Source organism: Talpa occidentalis, unplaced genomic scaffold, assembly GCF_014898055.3.
Source record: "Talpa occidentalis isolate TD23 unplaced genomic scaffold, MPIMG_talOcc4v2.1 talOcc4.17, whole genome shotgun sequence".
Classification (NCBI taxonomy): domain Eukaryota; kingdom Metazoa; phylum Chordata; class Mammalia; order Eulipotyphla; family Talpidae; genus Talpa; species Talpa occidentalis.
In genome coordinates, this window is record NW_023601754.1 from 46,522,541 (window position 1) to 46,537,812 (window position 15,272).

Sequence of the window (15,272 nt, forward strand, 5' to 3'; positions counted from 1 at the left end):
AGCACACGGGCACAAAGTCTAAAAGACAAACCACCCCAGAGTGCCGTTCCAGAAGCCTTTATTGAGAGGAGGGGAGGAGCAGCTGCTGGCTCCAGGAGTCAGGGCAGGCATGGGTGGTAGGTCCTTAGAGGAAGAGGAGGCCTGGGAGAGGGGGGCGTTCACAGGCCAAGGGCTGGGCTCTGGGGCCCCCACAGTCGGAGCTGCTGAGGCGGCAGGGTCCACAGTGACAGCTGAGGGCCACGGGGAAGGAGACTGTGGGGTCCACGCCAGGTGGGCAGTCAGGGAGTCTGATGGAGGCGAAGCGCAGCTCTTGGTAGGTGCACACTGCCTGGGGCATGGGCAGCAGGGCGGCCTGCAGCACCCGCATCTGGAGACCATGGGGGCAGCATGGGCATCTGCCTGGGGGCCAACCCTCCCCCAAACTTTCCGCTGCTGCCCCCCCATAGATTCCAGACTCAGGTTCCCAGGGACCCTCTGCTCTCCTTCCTGTCTGCCAGCTGGGTATCCATTCCCTTGCCCCCGCCCGTGGGGCCATGCCTCCCTCCCAACCCAGCAGCACCTCCTGTCCCTCGTCTGGCCCTGATGATACAGCCTGGAGCTGGGGGCAGCACCCTCCTTCAGCCTGCAGGGCTGGCCCCTCCCACCAGGCGCAGCTCACCTTGCTGAAGCAGTAGCCAGCACAGATGCTGGTGGTGAAAGTGATGCAGACAGGGCAGGCCTCGTTCTCCGCAGCCAGGGTGGCGTTGATGGGCTGGCACGGTGGCCGCAGTGGCCCCCTGGATGCCCTCACCCCACCCATGCTCAGCAGCAGCCACAGTAGCAGCCCCTGGGACAAGGTCAGTACCTCAGAGCTGGTCTGAGACCTCTGCCCTTAGCCCTGCCCTCATACATTCGTGGACCCAGGCATTCAGGGCCCACCCCTCCACTTTGATCCCGCAGCCCAATACCCAGGAACCCCAGATATCTTAATACATATGATACCCACCCTCAGGCCCTGCCCCACCCGCCTTCTGGCCGGAAGCCCGCTGGCAGCCCACTCCCTTCTAGAAAGAGACCTTGTTGCCCAGGTCCCAGCACTCTCCCTTCTGGAGCTCCCTGTGGCCTGGGTGGAGTTGCAGGGTGCCCTGGGGCCCTACGGTCTTACCTGGAGCATCTCCATCCTCAGTTCCTCCCCTATTGTGTTTACCTGGTCTTATACCTGAAGGCTGTGGGGGTGGCAAGGCCACTGACAGCGGCAGCATGGTGGGGTAACCTGGACACTAATCCCCCTCGGGGGCGAGAAGCAGACAAGGTCAGGGAGGTGCTGGAGCAGCTCAGAGGAGCACCCTCCGCCACCCCCGGGTTGCTTCCACACCAAGAAGCAGTCACACCCCAGCTGAAGCTGATTCACCCACTGAATTCAGGTAGAGAGGCTGTGTTGGGGGCACAGGAAATTGGGTCTGTGCCCCCTGCTGGGAAGCCCTGCCTAGGTGGGGGTGGGGGTGAGCCCCAGCGGGAGGCTGTGCATGCCCCGCGGCTGCCCCAGGAGTGATCTGGCTGAAGCCTGAAACCACCTGCCGGAGAACGGAAACCCCTCCTGAGCCAGAGCCCAGGCTCCCCGGAGGGGCGGGATTGTGCTCAGAGGCGGATGTCGACCCGCCAGAGGGTTAGCCCGGGCCCCATCCCCCCACGTCCAGGCGGGCGGAAGCGAGGATGCCGGCGCTGTTGAACTGTCCTGTCTCAGGTAGGCGCCGCCCCTGGGCCCGCAGCCTCCCACGTTTATTTTCCGGGTCAGGTCCCGCGCCCGCAAGTCTAGTGCGGAGCTTCGGACTCCCCGCCCGCCGCCCGGGGGCGGATCCCGGGCTCCGTCCCGCCCCTGCGCCGCGAGCGGGCTCGGACCGTCGCCCCGCCGGGTGGGGGCTCGGCTCGGGCGGCTCAGACGAGCGCCGGCCTCCGGCTGCCGTACTGCGCGCTCTCGGGGCGGTAGGCCTGCGGCACACGGTGGAGGCCCGGCGCCGGCTGCCAGTGGGGGCCGCCCCAGGGCAACTCCAGCGGGCAGACACGGTCGAGCGAGCGGAGCGGGTGCAGCGGGAGGCCGTAGGACTCCTGGGCCAGCGTCAGCATCCCGCGGTGCGGCACCGCGGGCGTCACCGGCGCGGCTCGGGGCACGCGGGGCCTCCGCGCCGGGGGCAGCCCAGAGGAGGGCGGACAGGGCTGCCGCTGCCGACCTGGGCCCCAGCCGCGGGGCGTCTCCTCTAAGCTCCAGTAGGTCAGCGAGTCCTTGCGGGGGTATCCCGACGACGCCTTCCTGGGGAGGGGTGGAGGCGGGTGTCGGGCCGAGGCTGAGAACCGGAGGGTTCTACGGAGGTGCAGACCGCACTCCTTTGTCAAGGCAGTGACAAATGTGTAGGGTCTGGGGACACTTTAGAAAGGATGAGGCTGGGGACTGACTGCTAGTGTGGATCCGGGGTCCTGGAGGTGCTGAAGGACCTGGAATCGGGGGTTTTTTGCAACCTTAGGAAGGAGTGTGTGAAATGCCAAGGTGGTTCCGCCCTACGTTCAGAACTCCCTCTTGGTACCTGAACGCTGACACTAAGGATATCTGGGCGCTAAAAGAGGTAGGGACCACCTGGGATCGGAGCTTCTGCTTCTTGCAAACACAAGAGCCGAAAGCGACCACTGAGTAAGAGGGGACCCAGCGCCAGCGGTCCTGCCAGTTTGTGTGGTGGGGGAGGGGGGCGGGCTCACTTGGAGGGGCGCTGGAAGTCCCTGGCAGAGGTGGTCAGGTAGAGCTGGCCGCCGTCCAGGATGCCCTGGCTGGAGACTGTGAAAGACCTGCCTGCCAGCTCAGGGTTCTTGGTCCAGGGGATTAGAGCCTGAGTAAAATGGGGGTGGGGGGGCGGGGGAAGTGGGGGTAAACAAGAAGGAGGTTTCAAATCCTGGTTTCAGGCTGAGAGTTCCTCTTCCATTTCGGCAGCCCCTCTGGACCCTCATACAGGCCCCCAGAATTTAGAATCCTCCCTGCTCAATCTCACCCAGTGCAGTTTAGCTCTGCTCCCCAAGTCCGAAGATTTACTAGCCTCAAGACCAAATGCAGCCCCCAAGAGCAAACCCTTCAGCCTCCAGACCCAAATCTTCCTGGTCCTGACTATTGAGCAGCCCCCTGATGAACAACGATGCCTCCCTGCGCCGTTCTGACCTGGAAAGCCTGGCTCCGGACCCCGTCCTACGCTATTCCAGACCCGCACCCGCCTTCAGCCAACTGCCGGGCTCCGCACCCCGCTTCCGAACCCCCGCCGAGCCCGTGCGGGTGACTCTGAACTGGGGTTGCGGGTCTCCAGTCCCTCCTCCTCCTCCTCCCCCCCCCCATGCCTTGAAAGGTCCAAATCCCTCCCCCAGACTATGTAACCCGATTCCGCCGCATCCCCCCCTGTAGCCCGCCCCCAGACTCAACATTCCCTCGGGCCCCGCCCCCCAAGACCTCCTAGTCTAGTCCCAGGTCTCAGCACCTCCAACCCAAGCCCCGGGCGGGGGAAGGTTCGCCCGCGCCGCCGGCGCTACCTGGGAAGCGCCCCCTTGGCGGCCCGCGAGCTCCGGGGGCGGGGGGCCGGCGCCCACGCCCGCGCGCGGGTCCAGGTGCGGCCAGCCGCGGAACTGCGCCCTGGTCTCGCTGCGCTGGTGCCGCGTGGTCAGCGGGAGGCGCCAGCCGCGGTGTCTGAGCTACAGAAAGCCACGCGGGGCCCCAGCATGATGCATGGGGCTCCAGGGCAACCCCCAGTCTGACCCCGTCGACCTCGGCAGACCTTTTCCCCTAAATCCTTCATCCCCACATCCCGCGTGGGGTCCGCAGGCTCCGGGGCGCGGGGCTGCGCGTAGAGTCCGCCGTGGGCCTTGGGCACGTACGCCGAGCGGTGGGTCGTCTCCCAGCTGCTGATGACCTCGTCGAAAGCCCAGGCGTGGGACTCCTGCCGGGCGGCCGGGGGCAGGGGCGCCGCCACCGTGCACTGGGGGGGAGGCACGCGGCGTCAGCTCCAGCCTCGGGAGGTGGGGGCCGCCAGCCCAGTGTCTTCCAGGCCGTGCCCAGCCCCGGCCTTTTCCCCCCTCCAGCTCCAAGCCTCCGGGGTCCCTGGCCCCTCATCTCGCCCAGCCGGCGCTCCGGGACCCTCCTCCTCCAGGCAGGCTGGCTAAGTAGCTTTCTCTCAGCAGATGTGTCTGGTGCCCCAGGTCCCTCCTTCAGAGCCAGGAGTCTGGACCCCCAGTGTCGTCTTGGCCAGGAACCTAGCGTCCTCTCACCTGCACGGTGGGCGGGGGGAAGGACACGGCTGGGATAACATGGTGGGCGACGCCGCTGCTGGTGAGATGCCAGTGGGGCCAGGATCCAGGCGCCTCGGACCCAGAGATGGGTCTCCAAGGGGGGCCGTAGCGGAGAGCGAGGGTCCGGCCAGCCATCCTCGGGCCCCTGCCCAGTAGCCGAGCGAGAGCAGGCTTGTTGTTGCTGTTGCCCTAGTGACAGAACCCGCCCCCTCGGAACCAGCCAATGGAGGGCCTGCCAGCGCGTGGATGCTCGGGCAGCGTGAACAAGACCCACCCAGGGCAGGGCACGTCGAAACTTCAAGAGTGGCAGAGAAACAGGGGAGACACAGAGTGGAGGGTAGAAAGAAATAGATGTTCAGAGTTTCAGAGACAGAGACCCAGAGACAGGGCAGTAGAGAGAAGGGCGGGTCAGAGGGGTGGGGGTGGGGGTGGGGGGCCTAAGGCCACCCAGCGTATTCAGGACTCCATGAGAAACACCCCCCCACACACTTTCCTACAGGGTCCCAGACCTCTCCCCTGCTTCTTCCCTCTGCCAGGTCTGCCCAACTACAGGGTAACAATTTCCAGACTTCACATCTTCTCACATCTTCTCCCGGCCTTCCTGAGTGCTGGAGTCGGCGCTGGCTTCTACTACAGCTGTGGCTGCGTCTACCCAGCCTGCCTTTGATGTGCTTGAAAACTTCCACCTGGGCATGGGGATGGGCGAAGAGGGGGAGCCCCACTGAGAAAGACACGGGGAAATACTTAGCACTGAGGGGTGCAGAAAGAGCTTTGATGAGTGGGAAAGAAATGCATACAAAAATGGATGCAATAACAAGTGAGAAACTGAGAGCTAGTGACCCAGAGACAAGACAGGAAGTTAAACAGAGAGGCCAAGAGATGACCATAAAAAAAGGGGGGGGGAACCCCAGACCTAGATCACAGAGATGGAGAAACAGAGGCAGCCAGACCCTGCCCAGCCCTGCTCAGGAGCCCCGTCTGGTTAGGACACAGGGTTTCTCTGTGCCCTTAGCCCAAGGCTCCTAAAGGGATGTGTGTGTGTAACAGGCTTGAGGCTATGGAGTGATAACCCATGCAGGGGTGCCCTGCAGGTGTGGGGTTTACCTCTGACTTCCCTATCATTTCCTCACATTAAAGTCCTTTAGGTCAAAGCCTCCACTTCTCCTAGCATGTCACCCCACCAACCTTTTCTTCAGAGCGGGAAAACAGAGGCTGTCTTCTGCAGTCTGGCCCAGAGTCCCACTGACCCCATTTAAGTTTCTGTGGGCCCTTCTCCTGTTGGATTTTCCTGGTCCACTCAGGATCTATCAGTGTCCAAGCGGCCTCTGGTCCTAGCCAGGGGGCAATTTGTCAGAACATTGTGCCTACAATTTTAAGGTCTATTTCTCCTTCAATGTGGGGTAAAGGTTGAGACAGGAAAGGGGGTAGAAACCTGACTCCACTTTCCCATCAGGGCCAAGCTCTCTAGCATCCTGACCTCCTATCCGTCAACCTCGCTTGTGTTCCAGCCAGGACGGTCAGCTTACTATCTCAAAACTGAACATTCTAAGGCAACACTCAACCCATTCACCAAATAAGATTTTCATTTGCACCCCAGCTTCCAGCCAGTTGGTTGCATATTCCCATTTTGATGCTCCCCTCCCCCCACTTCTTGACATATTTTCTCGTTATCACTCTCCAGGGTCAGCAAGGTGGTGTCCTATGAGATTAAGTGGTCAGTAAGTTAGAAGTCAGGGCCTCCGATGGTCAAATCCACCAGAGTTGATCTGACAAGTTGTGTATTGGACTGATGAACAGTAAGACATTCAGAATAATTGGCTATCACAATCAGCATCATTATGAAGTTCATCCAGGAGAACTCCTATTCATCCTTCAAAACCCCATTTAGTTTCACCAACTGTCTTTGAGATGAAGCTCTCAAATTCGGAGAGCTGTGATTTTGTGACCAACTGACTGAAGCCCAAAGCAGCCAGGCCACCCCCCAGGTCCCTCAGGATCCAGTTCTCTTCTTCATCTGCCAGCCCAGTTCATGGGCATGGGCCTCAGGCCCGGCCAGTCCGGCTGAGGAGTGTGCAGACACAAGCAGTATCAATTCGAATCCATCGCCAGCCCACACGGCCCTCTGCATCTGAGGTCAAGGCCCGTACATAGGACTGCTTGGCTTTACACTCGGACACCCAGTGCCTCCGGTCCACACCCCGGCAGCTTCCTCCACCCCCACCGGGGCCACCTTCCCCAGAGCTGTCAGCTTTGCAGCGGGTCTCGAAGAAGTACTGGCGAAGGGGACTGCCACCGGCCGCAGGCACCTCTCCCAGCACCTCCACCTCACGCCCGCGCAGGTCCACGGCTGTCCTGCGGTCTGTCACCCAGCTACTGACCGCATCGCACACAGCCAGCTCTCCCCTTCGGCTGGCCGGTGCTGTCTCGCTCACACCCCGCCGGCTGCGGTTGGCTGGGCTGCCTGCTGGCTCCCCGAAGGCCCCAGCCTCCAGCAGGAAGAGCAGAGGGGGACCTGCAGGGGCACCCCTAGACAGGGCTACGCGGGGGGATAAGAGGTCCCACTCGGGGGCTGGAAATGGGGGCAGTAGTGAGGGTGGGGGCTGGGGCTCCATCGGGAAACTGGGGAGGAGGAAAAGCAGGAGGAAGGGGAGGGAGCCGGGGGGATGGGGGAGCATCTCGCTGAGCACCTGGGGACAGAGAGGGAAGCTGGAGTTAGAGAACGTAGAAGCTGGGGGAGGGTGGCAGAGGTTGGGAACTCCAGGGACCTACATGCCAAAAATGCAGGAAAACCCTTGTTCTAGAAACCTTGGGGGGGAGGGCCTATATTTCAGGGTTTGGATGATGCCCAACTTCAAGATTAATAATAATTATTCATCTACTATTAGTGGCCACTGAGTGGGGAAACGGAGGCTCAGAGAGGTTAGTGACTTGCACCAGGTCACACAGCTAGCAAAGGTGGGATTCCAACCCTGGCTGAGCAGCTCTACTCTGCCCTCTTGTCTCTAGCACCTCAGGGAACCCTAAGTCCTACAGCCTGGAGGAGTTTTGAGGTTCCAATGGTTTGAGAAAGCCCACGTTCTGGAATCCTAGGGAGACCCACGCTCAGCTCAAAAGAGCCACGAAGAAGGTAAGACTCTCCTCTGGGTATTTCCCACACCCCGTGTCCAGGGCACTGACCCTGCGGCTGGGAGATGCTGGTGGGGGCGCGGATATTGAGCTTCTCTACAAGGTCCTGGAAGCCTATTCTGGGAGGAAGGGTGTGGAGGACTGGGAAGCGGCGGGTGGGTACCAGACCTGTCAGCACCTCCTCCGCCTCCGAGCTCTGGGGCTGGGGGCCCCCAGGCTCCGGGGGGCCCCTTTGGGGGGCACAGGTGGCCCTCTCCTTCCTGACATCGCAGGAGGTGGAGGGGGCAATCACCTAGGGGGAAGAAGGGAACAGGCAAGTTATACAGGCAGGTGGGAAGGGGGCGCGGGGTCCCGAGCACCCCCTCGGGTTGCAGCGTAGGGGACCCGAGAGGCGAGGACACGCCCCTTCCCAGAAGCCCCTTCCCAGCCTAGGTGAAGGCTCCTGGCTGGGATGGGAAGCAGATGGGGGGAGGAGGGGGGAGAGGAGGGGCAGCGGATGGAGGAGGCTGGAGAGATTACATCCTCCGCGGCCCATTCATCTCCCAGACGGGGCGGGGGCGGGGCTGGCCTGGACACCCGGGTCCCCGAGGGCCCGCACTTGAGAAGCCCTGGGTCCCGGAGGCTGCTTCCTGGAATGTTCTCTCCTCACGGGACAGGCCAGGGCCCGTCCAAGACTTCTGCTGCAAATACCTGGAGTGGCTGCCTGCTCTGGCTCGGAGACGGGGAATTGGGAAGGGTGCGGTGTGAAGAGGGGCGCAGCAGACCCCCCCAACTGGGACTGAGAGCTGCCTCCCCCCTCCGATCAGAAGTCCTGGTCCCCAGCTCCCTTAGGAGCGGAGTCCTCCCCAGCCCCTCCTCCCCCAAGCCCTGGCGCCCTCGGCCCCAGACTCGTCCCGGAGCCCAGCGCCCGGCAGCTCCCTCAGACGCCGGAGTCCAAGCGCCCAGCCCGTGCGCTCGCAGCCCCGAGAGTTCTGGGGTTCAGTCCCCTCCAGCCCGGGGACTCAGAAGTACCGACTCCCAGGTCGCTTCTTGCCCAGAAGATTTAGACTGGGGGGCCAGACCCCGCGGAGACCCCGCTGGGGCACCCGGCGGCAGATCTGCGACAAGTCCCTCCTGCCTCAGTTTCCTCCGCCAAGCCCCGCCCCCGCCGGCCCCGCCCCCGCCCCTCCCTACCCGGGGGCCGGGCGCCCCGGCCGCGGGAATCCCCGGGGGAGGCGCCGAGGCTCTTACCTGGGGCGCCCTCCTCGGCTCCCCCGGCTCCCCCTGGCGCGTTGGCGGCTCCTCCTCCCGCTCGCCGGCTGCAGGGACACCCGCGCGCCCGCCGGCTCCTCGCTGCACACGCTCTGGAAGGCCGGGGTCGGGGGCGGAGCGGGGCGGCGCCCGACGGCGGAGGAGGGGCCGGGGATCCCGCCTTCCACGCGCGGGCCGAGACCGCGGAAGCCCGGCCCGGCTCGCTCAGCCCGCCGCCCGCCTCGGCCCCCGGAGGCCAGGCCCGGCCCCTCCTCCCGCAGCCCCTGCAGAGCAGACCCCCAGCCCTCCCTCAGACCCAGGAGTCTGAGCCCCCAGCCCCCCCCTCCCGCCCCCCCGTCCTCAGATTCTAGAGTCCGGGCCCCCAGGCCCCCCTCCCTCCGACGCCAGAATCTGAGCCCCCAGCCCCGCTTCCCTCAGACCCAGGAATTCAGGCCTCCGGCCCCTCCTCCGTGAGACCCAGGCGTCCAGGCCTGAGATTCCTTCGGGGCTTTTGCCAACGAAGTGTCTCCCCGGGCAGATTCCCACCCTCTGCTCTACTCCCCACTTTCCCAGGAGCTCGGGGCCAGACATTAACCAGCTGGGCTGGGGCAGTGATAAGGCCCCGGGACCGGAGCCGGTGGATGTGGGGGGCTCTCCCGCATAGTCCTCGCTCCTGGAATTTCCTGGGTGGGGACTGGGGAGAGGGTCTTCTCCGGAGCGCAGAGAAGAGGAATTCAAGGTTCTACAGACTGAGATAGACAAAGAGAGGATTAGGGGATGACCTGCTTGGAGGGGGGGGGGAGACACAGAAGTGGGGGCCGGGGGAGGGGACAGACAGAAAGAGAAGACCCAGAGAGGACAGACTCTGCTGTGGAAGAGGACAGAACCCCAGAAGGGGGACAGAGACCCAGAGCGAGAGAGAGACCCCAGACAGACGATCAGAGAGGACAGTCCTACTTCCGGGCCCTTCACCCTACCTCGCCTTCACCCCTCCCCCAGGGCTATTTTCAGGAGGCAAGCTGACACCCGCCGGGGTGGGGGGTCATCCCACACCCCTCCCTCAGCCTAAATATAGCATGGCAAGGTGGCAGGAAGGGTGTCCCCGGATTGGGGTGTTCCCCTCTCTTCTTCCCCATCCCGGCCAAGACAACATAGAAGGCGCCCCGGCACATCTTTTCCCCCTAACAGTTGTGGGGGAGGGGGCACTTCCCAGTCTTTGAGTGGCCACTCCCCGCCACCTCCCTGACCTCTGCCCACATCCCTCATCCCCAAGCACCCAGCACACCCCATCCCCTACCAGAGGGGCTCTATGTAACCTCTAGTTTCTAATGGGTTTGTGGGGTGAGTTTTCAAAGAGTGACTAAAAACAGTCTCTGTCCCCTCCCTCTGGGACTCTTTCTCCTCCTCTCTGGGAGTTTTTGTACCCCCTTCTCTGTGTGTCTCTGTACCCCTCTGTCCCCACCTCTGGTCCGATAACCCCCAGGCTACTGCCCACCCCCCCTTCCAGCCCATCTCCTCCCCTTGGGAGTCTCTCTGCCTTGGTCTCTGTCCTCCCTGCATATGCCCCTCTGCTGGGCAGCTAGCCTGCCCCCCAGCCTCGCCAGGCATCTCCCCCTGGGAGGGGGGCTGCTCGGATTGCTGCCTCCAGACTCTTCTTTCTCCCCCCTACAGGGAACACCCTGCCTAAAGGTCACATTACTTTTGACCTTCATCAAGACTCGCAAGAGCTGTACCTGCTTCCACCTCTCTGTGTAAAGATGGTGACTGGATTAAACCAGCCGTCTCCTAGCTGACTTTCTTAGAGGGACCCCAAAGGAGGTATGTTCCCCTCCAACCAGGTCCCCTTGTCAGGCTGGAGCCTCTAAGTAAGATTTCATTTGACCAAAGAAAGGGGGAGGGGCCCTAGCTAAAAATAACAACGACCACATCACCATTCTGTAAACCACTGGCCGGGTTTAATACATTCCTACAGTAAAGTCCTTTGTGGAGGGGCTCAGGGGAAGCCCTCTCTTAGTGACCTCGCCATTGTCCTCAGATGCCCTCAGGGCATTTCTCTACGTTGAGAAAGGAGGCTGTGGAGCGTGGGCTGGGGAGGGCAGGGCATAAGGATAGGTTGATGGGGCCTGGAGGCCAGGCAGCCTGCAGGAGTCCTGGCCCCAGGCAGGCCTGTGACCTTGGGAGGCCACACCCATGCTCTAGGACTCCCATTCTTCCTGGAAAATATAGTGCCCCCCCACCACTGTCTGACAGCCTCCTGAGCTGCGGGAGGGTGGGGTAACACGCCCTGATTGGGGGGTCTCTTTGTGATTCTCTGTGGGTCACTGTCTTTTCCTGCCTTCTGTTTTTTGATTCTAGTTCTGGGGGTACTTTAGTCTGTCTCCAACTCTGGGTGTCTGCCTCCCTCTCTCTCCGGATCTCTGCCTCCTTTGTGAGTCTCTGTTCCTCTCTTTTTGGATCTTTGTCCCCTCTTCTCTGGGACCTTCCCCCTCCCCAGGTCTCTGTCCCCCTCTGGGTATTACTCCCCCCATCATGTCTGGACGGAGTATAGTTTTCTCCCCTCTCCCCGTTCCCTTCTCGCGCTGACCTCCGTGCCCAAAGGGAAGCTGAAGAGGAAGACGCAGAGGGAGTGGGAGGGAAAACGAAGCGGGGAGCGGGTAAATGGAAGGAGCCTCCTCACCTTCCGGGTTCATCCCAAGACCTCTCCACATGAACAACCGAATCGGTGGGGACACAGCCCAGCCCCACCCCTTCTCGTGAGTCTCCTGGAGTCCACAACGCCATACATGACACCCTGGAGCATGTCTCCTCCCCAGGGCGGCGTCCTCGGGTCCTGGAGCTACTGCTAAGCACAAAGCAACCCAGCGGGGACCCTCACCACACACACAGTCTGACTCAAGCCAACATTCCGACGGGACTCACAATGACACAACCCCATGTGACTCTTGTCAGCGTGGCCCCACGAGACGCTCTCGGTTCTCCAACTCACAGTAGCCCCGAGAAGCTTCCAGACACATGACTCCACACGATTCAATCCCACAGAAGCCTGAAAGGTCACACATTCCAACCCAACTTGCCCTAATGGAATCTAGGAAGCTCACATCCTATCATTTGACCTTCGTCTGTCTACATGGCTGGCAAGTTCACAGGACTTAAAATAACATGGCCCTAGAAGAGTCACAAAGCCACGCAACTCCCAACCTGCCTCGGCTCAACTCCACACCACCATGCATGAGCACACAGGAGGTCCCGACGGTGCCATGGGGACCACCGCACTAGCCCCCCACGTGGCCTTAGGGAACTCAAAATCACAGACTCCTGCACGAGGCAGTTGGACAAGATTCATTCAGACTCACCGCCACCCAGTCTAACATGGACCTAGGGAACTCACAAAGCTACGCGGGCAGTTAGTGATCTGACTGTGTCTCTCAGCGCTACCCCAAGAGGCCCCACAAGCCTAGGACAGCCTAATGGCGTCTCTTCCTCAGTTCAGCATGATGCGCTGCCGTTCACTGCCACCTAAGAAGGTACCCCCAGGAGCTACCCACCACACAACCCAAGACCCCAAAGACTCAGTGTTCCCCAACTCATGACCACTTAACCTAGTTCTTCCTAAACCCAGTCCCTTCCCCCCCACTTTACCTTCCCTCTTTCCCTCCCGCCAACAAAATGTGAGGTGTGGCCGACCCCCACTGTCCCTCACACTTCAGTGACCATGTGTTTCCCCGGGGGGGCCCAGATTGGGGGGGGAAGCTCAGGCACCTCTCCATCCACCAACCTCCCATTGCCCTTGCCCTCCAGTGGCCCACAGGGCTGTGTGTCCACATGGCTGTACATCCCGGCCTCTTCGCCCTCCGTCTCCCGGTGATAAAAGTAGCTAAAGTTGGAGACGATGACCGGCACAGGCAGGGAGATGGTCAGCACGCCAGCGATGGCGCACAGAGAGCCCACTATCTTGCCACCCACGGTGACAGGCGCCATGTCTCCATAGCCGACGGTGGTCATGGTGACCACGGCCCACCAGAAGGACTCAGGGATGCTGGTGAAGTGGGAGTCTTCCCGGTCGACCTCAGCAAAGTAGACAGCGCTGGAGAAGAGGACCACGCCGATGAAGAGGAAGAAAATGAGGAGGCCCAGCTCACGCATGGAGGCCCGGAGCGTCTGGCCCAAGATCTGCAGGCCCTTGGAGTGGCGGGACAGTTTGAAGATTCGGAAGACGCGCACCAGCCGGATGACTCGCAGGATGGCCAGTGACATGGCCGGCTGGCCCACTCCCCGCTGCCGAGCCAGCTCGGTGCCCAGGGCCACAAAGTAGGGCACGATGGCCACGAAATCGATGATGTTCATCACGTTCTTGAAGAATGCCGTCTTGCTCGGGCAAACTGCCAGGCGCACCAGCAGCTCGAAGGAGAACCAACAGATGCATAGCGTCTCTACCACAAAGAAGGGGTCGTCGAAGGGCATGCGAGGCGGGGGTCCAGGCACTGGACTGGAGCCATTCAACCGAGCAGGGAACTGCAGGGAGGAAAGGGTTCAGAGAGGACCAGGCCGCTGGAACAGCCATACTTGTTGTTGCAGTGTCCAATGACTTCTCTGCAAATGGGTCAGTAGCTGTTGGCCCCAGGCCCTCAGTGACCTAGCCGTCCTAGATGCCTTCCAAGGGCCCCAGGGACCATTCTGGATAGGTAACTTTCTGGCCTCCGGTCCTCCACTGGAGCTGGAGCACCTCTTGAAATGATGCTCGAGTGGGCTTCAGCCTCTTCCCTCCCAGTGGCCCACCCCACCACTGATCTTCTAGACAGGGCGGGTCCTGCTCCCGCCCCGAGCCCTTACCTTGCCCTCCTCAAACACAGCCCGGCCACAACGCCTGAAGACCTTTCTGCCCCAACTCCAGGACTTTCCATGTGACTTTCTGTCATGATTCCTCCTAGCCCAGCCTTCAGCTCCCTCTCCTCTACCTCCAGCCCTTGGGGCGGGGGGGGGGGGTGGTCTTCAGGTTCAGGTTCTCACCACCCCTGCCGGTCCTTCCCACGGGTGGCTCTTAGCGGCACCAAAACCCAGCTTTTGGGGCAGCCTTCATCTCCAAGAGGTGATTTCTTCATGTGTGAGTCCCCCAGTCCTTCTGCCGGCTGCTAGTGGGGTTTCTCACCTACCTCCCCCAGCCATCTGATAGGGCAGGTCCTCCTCGGAGCCTCACACCTCGCCCCATTTAGCTATAACTTCCCTGCATCCCAGCTTTTGGCGGTGGAGGCCCCGTCCCTGGGTGGCCCAGTCCTCACTGCCTCTTGCCCCACCTATGGTTCCCCAGGTCCTCCCTGCAGGTTCCCCATGCCCCGCCCACCCAGAGCCAGGCCCCACCCCCCGGTGAGGCCCCGCCTCATGATTGGACGGCTCCCCCCGAGACCCCGCCCCGCCCCGCCCCGCCCCCTCACCGGGCCCGCCGCGGCCGCCGCGGCCAGCTCATGGTTGTCGCGGTCGTCGCGGAAGTCGGGCAGCGTCTCGAGGCAGAAGACGACGATGGAGACGAGGATGACGAGCACGGAGACGACGGCCAGCACGCGCGCGGCCTGCGAGCTCTCGGGGAACTCGAAGAGCAGCCAGAGCTGGCGCGCGAAGGCGCGGCGGGGCAGCGGCCGCTCGGGCGGCGCGGGGCAGCCCTCGTCCTCGCGCAGGCGCGCCAGGGCGGCGGCGCCCAGCCCGTAGAAGGCCACCTCCTCCAGGAAGACGTCGAGCGGCACGTGCGCCGGCCGCCGCAGCCGCCCGCCCGACTGGTAGTAGTAGAGCACGGCGTCGAAGCTGGGCCGGTGCCGGTCGAAGAAGTACTCGCGGCGCGCGCCGTCGTAGAAGCGGCCGCGGCGCGCCGGGTCCCCGAGCAGCGTGTCCGGGAAGCGGCCCAGCGTGCGCGCGCGCGTCTCGAAGCGCAGCCCGGCCACGTTGAGCACCAGCCGCTCGCAGCAGCCGCACGGCGGCCGGCACCGCGGCTCCATGGCGCGCGCAGCCCCGGCGACCCGCGGGCGGTCGTGTGGCCCCGACGTCCGACCCGGCCCGGCTCCGCCTCGGCCGTCGCCGCCGCCGCCCCAGCCTGGTGTCCGGTGTCCGCGCGTAAAAATAGCCCGGCCGTCCGGCCAGGGCGCGGGGGAGGGGGCGCGGTGACCCCGGCCGGGCACGGGGCGGCCGCGCGCCCTCTGCCGGGGCGCCCGCCTCCCCCCGCCGGCCCGCGCCGCCGTCGCGCTGCGCCTGCCCCGCGGCTGGGCGGCTCCCGGGCCGCCGCGCCCCCTGCCCGGCCCCGGCCCCTGCGCCTCTCTGGGTTTCCGTGTGGGTCTCTCGGGAGTCCTGGATCGCTCCATGGGGCGGTTGTCCCCGGGCCGGGGCGTTCCGGGGGCCTGTCTGAGGGCCGCTGTCCCTCTGTGCCGTGGTCTCTGGATCGTCGTCGGTGTCAGCTGCTGTTTCTCGGGGTTCTGGCTCTGTTTCTGTCTCGGCTCCCTTGGTCTCTATCTCCTCTGCCTTTCCTCTGCTGGGCTCTTAGCCCCCCGTGTCTCTGACCCAGCGATTCTGTGTGCGCGTCCCTTGGGTCTGTGTCTTTAGGGTCACTGCATTGCCGCGGCTCTCCGTCGGGGTCTCGGGGT

General features: G+C 63.2%; 4 protein-coding genes and 1 long non-coding RNA gene across 5 annotated transcripts; 1 reads left to right on the top strand and 4 right to left on the bottom strand.

Moving 5' to 3' along the window:
* Window positions 1–47: 47 nt before the first annotated feature.
* On the bottom strand, window positions 48–1,834 carry LOC119249563 (lutropin subunit beta). Its single transcript, XM_037516964.2, has 3 exons — window positions 1,145–1,834; window positions 659–826; window positions 48–367 (listed from the first exon to the last, which is right to left on the bottom strand). The coding sequence occupies exons 1-3, from the start codon at window positions 1,157–1,159 to the stop codon at window positions 125–127; spliced, it is 426 nt and encodes a 141-aa protein (XP_037372861.1). The 5' UTR covers window positions 1,160–1,834; the 3' UTR covers window positions 48–124.
* LOC119249564 (uncharacterized) lies at window positions 1,632–13,617 on the top strand. Its single transcript, XR_005126156.2, has 4 exons — window positions 1,632–1,723; window positions 7,300–7,420; window positions 10,321–10,467; window positions 12,638–13,617. It is a non-coding gene; the product is annotated as an uncharacterized LOC119249564 (long non-coding RNA).
* On the bottom strand, window positions 1,915–4,467 carry LOC129146097 (uncharacterized). The gene is made up of 5 exons (XM_054697294.1): window positions 4,273–4,467; window positions 3,783–3,983; window positions 3,541–3,699; window positions 2,728–2,855; window positions 1,915–2,287 (listed from the first exon to the last, which is right to left on the bottom strand). The coding sequence occupies exons 1-5, from the start codon at window positions 4,426–4,428 to the stop codon at window positions 1,915–1,917; spliced, it is 1,017 nt and encodes a 338-aa protein (XP_054553269.1). The 5' UTR covers window positions 4,429–4,467.
* NTF4 (neurotrophin 4) lies at window positions 5,187–8,711 on the bottom strand. Its single transcript, XM_037516963.2, has 3 exons — window positions 8,650–8,711; window positions 7,588–7,711; window positions 5,187–6,980 (listed from the first exon to the last, which is right to left on the bottom strand). Exon 3 carries the CDS (start codon window positions 6,966–6,968, stop codon window positions 6,336–6,338), a length of 633 nt encoding a protein of 210 aa, XP_037372860.1. The 5' UTR covers window positions 6,969–6,980; window positions 7,588–7,711; window positions 8,650–8,711; the 3' UTR covers window positions 5,187–6,335.
* Window positions 11,183–14,758, bottom strand: KCNA7 (potassium voltage-gated channel subfamily A member 7). Its single transcript, XM_037516962.1, has 2 exons — window positions 14,079–14,758; window positions 11,183–13,161 (listed from the first exon to the last, which is right to left on the bottom strand). Exons 1-2 carry the CDS (start codon window positions 14,631–14,633, stop codon window positions 12,346–12,348), a joined length of 1,371 nt encoding a protein of 456 aa, XP_037372859.1. The 5' UTR covers window positions 14,634–14,758; the 3' UTR covers window positions 11,183–12,345.
* Between the last annotated feature and the right edge of the window lie 514 nt (window positions 14,759–15,272).

What these genes read in the sequence shown, in the direction of transcription:
- LOC129146097 (XM_054697294.1), bottom strand. Translation starts at nt 4,428, where the DNA reads ATGGCTGGCCGGACCCTCGCTCTCCGCTACGGCCCCCCTTGGAGACCC. An exon ending in TCCCCCCGCCCACCGTGCAG is followed by an intron (nt 3,984 to 4,272) that starts GTGAGAGGACGC and finishes CCTCCCCCCCAG; the next exon opens with TGCACGGTGGCGGCGCCCCT. An exon ending in GCCAAGGGGGCGCTTCCCAG is followed by an intron (nt 2,856 to 3,540) that starts GTAGCGCCGGCG and finishes CATTTTACTCAG; the next exon opens with GCTCTAATCCCCTGGACCAA.
- KCNA7 (XM_037516962.1), bottom strand. Translation starts at nt 14,633, where the DNA reads ATGGAGCCGCGGTGCCGGCCGCCGTGCGGCTGCTGCGAGCGGCTGGTG. An exon ending in CGGCGGCCGCGGCGGGCCCG is followed by an intron (nt 13,162 to 14,078) that starts GTGAGGGGGCGG and finishes TCCTCCCTGCAG; the next exon opens with TTCCCTGCTCGGTTGAATGG.
- LOC119249563 (XM_037516964.2), bottom strand. An exon ending in CTGGCTACTGCTTCAGCAAG is followed by an intron (nt 368 to 658) that starts GTGAGCTGCGCC and finishes CATGGTCTCCAG; the next exon opens with ATGCGGGTGCTGCAGGCCGC.
- NTF4 (XM_037516963.2), bottom strand. Translation starts at nt 6,968, where the DNA reads ATGCTCCCCCATCCCCCCGGCTCCCTCCCCTTCCTCCTGCTTTTCCTC.